This window comes from Montipora foliosa, chromosome 3 (genome assembly GCF_036669935.1).
Source record: "Montipora foliosa isolate CH-2021 chromosome 3, ASM3666993v2, whole genome shotgun sequence".
Taxonomy (NCBI): Eukaryota; Metazoa; Cnidaria; class Anthozoa; order Scleractinia; family Acroporidae; genus Montipora; species Montipora foliosa.
The window spans coordinates 52,140,658-52,143,157 of record NC_090871.1 but is presented as its reverse complement, the minus strand read 5'-3'; the positions used below and the strand labels follow the sequence as shown (position 1 = coordinate 52,143,157).

General features: G+C 41.1%; 1 protein-coding gene across 2 annotated transcripts in view; it reads left to right on the top strand.

Annotated features, from left to right (window-relative positions):
* Positions 1 to 2,500, top strand: part of LOC137997636 (tumor protein p63-regulated gene 1-like protein) — a 13,484-nt gene that overhangs the window by 5,908 nt on the left and 5,076 nt on the right. For both annotated transcript variants that reach the window (XM_068843730.1, XM_068843731.1), the window contains exon 3: positions 988 to 1,164. In XM_068843730.1, the coding sequence (XP_068699831.1) occupies positions 988 to 1,164 (177 nt within the window). The remainder of the gene's footprint in view (positions 1 to 987; positions 1,165 to 2,500) is intronic.

Sequence of the window (2,500 nt, the reverse complement as noted above, 5' to 3'; positions counted from 1 at the left end):
GTAAAAATAGAGAATTGTAGATTCTCATTTGTGCGCTCGCGTTGTCGTCAAAACATCAAGGTTGCCTCCGATTGACCCTATTCTCGGTTTTCACATGACGTCACGGACGCCATGTTGGAGCCCCTAAACAAAGAAACGGCGGCCATGTTGGAACCCCGACCAAATCCTCCGGGAATTGAACTCTATTATCATGCAAAAGTTTTCTTTTGTTTTCGTCGAAAAAAAATGGCTGTCGATCACGTGAGTGAAAACCAACAATTCCGGAATAAGAATACGTGCAGTGATTATTTAAAATGGTATGTTTGGCGCCGTTTTGAAGCGACAAGGCTAACAAAGATTTGTTCAAAATAGCTTTTTAGCAGGTGTTTGACAATTTTGATGTGAATCTCCGTAAAAACGAAGGATTTCTAACTTCTATTCCATGTATTCCAATTCCGAAGTATGGTCAATCGAATGCACCCCAAATTTGGTGATTTAACGTCGTCGTTGTCCAAAAATTAGTGATAAAATGCGTGCTGCACGTGCAGCACAATTACTTTTCCTCTTTTAACCAATGATATTGTTGTTTCGTGGCGTTCTCGTAGACCACCGCGTCGTAGACCGTAAAGTCCCTACTACTGTTGGGGGTTACGTAGTATAGAAAATCTCGAGGTTGTCATTGAATAGGCGAGTTTCGAATTGTGCAGCAACAAAAGAACAGGGTCGAGGTTCAGGAGAATAATTTGCATTTTCCTTTGTTCTGAACAATACAAAATGCTAATTATTCCCCTGAACCGCGACTCTGTTCTTTTGTTGCTGCACAATTCGAAACTAGCCTATTAAAATGTAAATGTGGGCTCATGCTAACCTACAACGTTGTTTAAAGCATTCCAGGCCTGTTTGTTAAGTATTCAGGACATGCTTTGTGGCATCGACATTTAGCAAAGGAAATTTTCTTTTTTGGAAGTTGTCAGTTTCTTAAAAGTGTGGGTATTGTATTTCAAACAGGATTGACCACTGGGATCACGAGAAAGAAAGACTTCTCCTTATTACGAAGAAGACCCTTTGTGTTGTCAAGTACAATTTCATTGGTGTGAAAGTTCATGAGATCAAGAAGATACCACTGATACATTGTGACAAGATCCAGATTGGAAGATTTGTTTATCCAAAGAATTCCATGATGATGTGAGTATGTGAAGCATAATTATGTGGTTCTACAGTCATCACCGCCTTTTATGTTAAATTTTGCATGTTATTATGGCAATGGAAAGAGTTTGGTGGCAGAGACCTCGGGAGCACTCCGGATCTTCCTTTGTATGGACAACTATTAAGACACGATACGAAAACGTTTTTGGGAGGGAGACGCAATAGACCTTTTTACCGATACGGCGGCCATTTTGATTTCTATTGTTTCAAATACCTATTATGGGATGCCCATGGGGCAAATACATGTTAATTTGTCCCCTTAGCATCCCATAATGTCTTTCGAAACAGTAGAAATCAAAATGGCCGCCTTATCGCTAAAAAGGTCTATTAACCATTTGCATGTAAACAGAGGACAGACGGTACACAGTCACCTGGAACTTCATGCCCTACTCTTTGCGAATGGTGGGTGGGTTCTTTTACGTCCCAGGGGGTTATGAACATTGAAGGGATGTGAGAGCGGACCTACACCTGTTCGGTTTATTGTCCTTATCCTGATCCTTACATGTACATGTATCCAAATGGTGTGACTTTGTTATTAAAAGGGAGGCAGTGTGGCCCAGGAGAGTTAGGCCGCTTGCCTTGAGATCCGGAGTTCCCGGGTTCAAGACTCGTTCTGACCACTCGTTGAATTTGTTCTGGGTAGTCCCAGGTTCAACTTCTCGGCCGCACTTGTAAATAGCCAACTGGTCTGCCTCCGGCCAGTTTGGATTCTTAGCTGTTGTTGTTGTTGTTGTTGTTGTGTTCTGTCGTTTCGATGCTTGTGTTTCAATTTACTGAAAAGCCCCTATGGGGAGTGGTCAATTAAGTATGTATTGTACTGTAGTATTGCATTGTATTCCCCAATGTGTGAGGATAAACCTTTGACTTAACCGGTTGTACTCTGTGGACTCAAAAAACCCACATACTGTTCGCAGTACAGCGCAGTAGAACACCAAGTTGCCATTGTTGTGAATGTTATATTTACTGGGGCGCAGTAACTGGCAACGTTCTAAGCTTGAAGATCCGAAAGAGTGAGATTTGGAGGGGCATGTGATGAATTTACAAATGCACATAAAAAATGCAGTTTCAGAAAAATATTAACGACCAATCTTTGAAATGGCATCATTTTTATAACATCTGCCAAACGGGTAAACTACCGGAAAGGACCAATGAAATACCAGGCTTTAAATGTCATTAGTATTTACGTCTGCCAAACCTTCAGTAGAGACTGCTGAACCAACTTCATGTAAACAAATGAAAACGAAAGTAACATTCATATGCTTCAAGCTGAATCGGATACATACATGCTGTAGCCTGTAGCTGGTAAATTTACGAT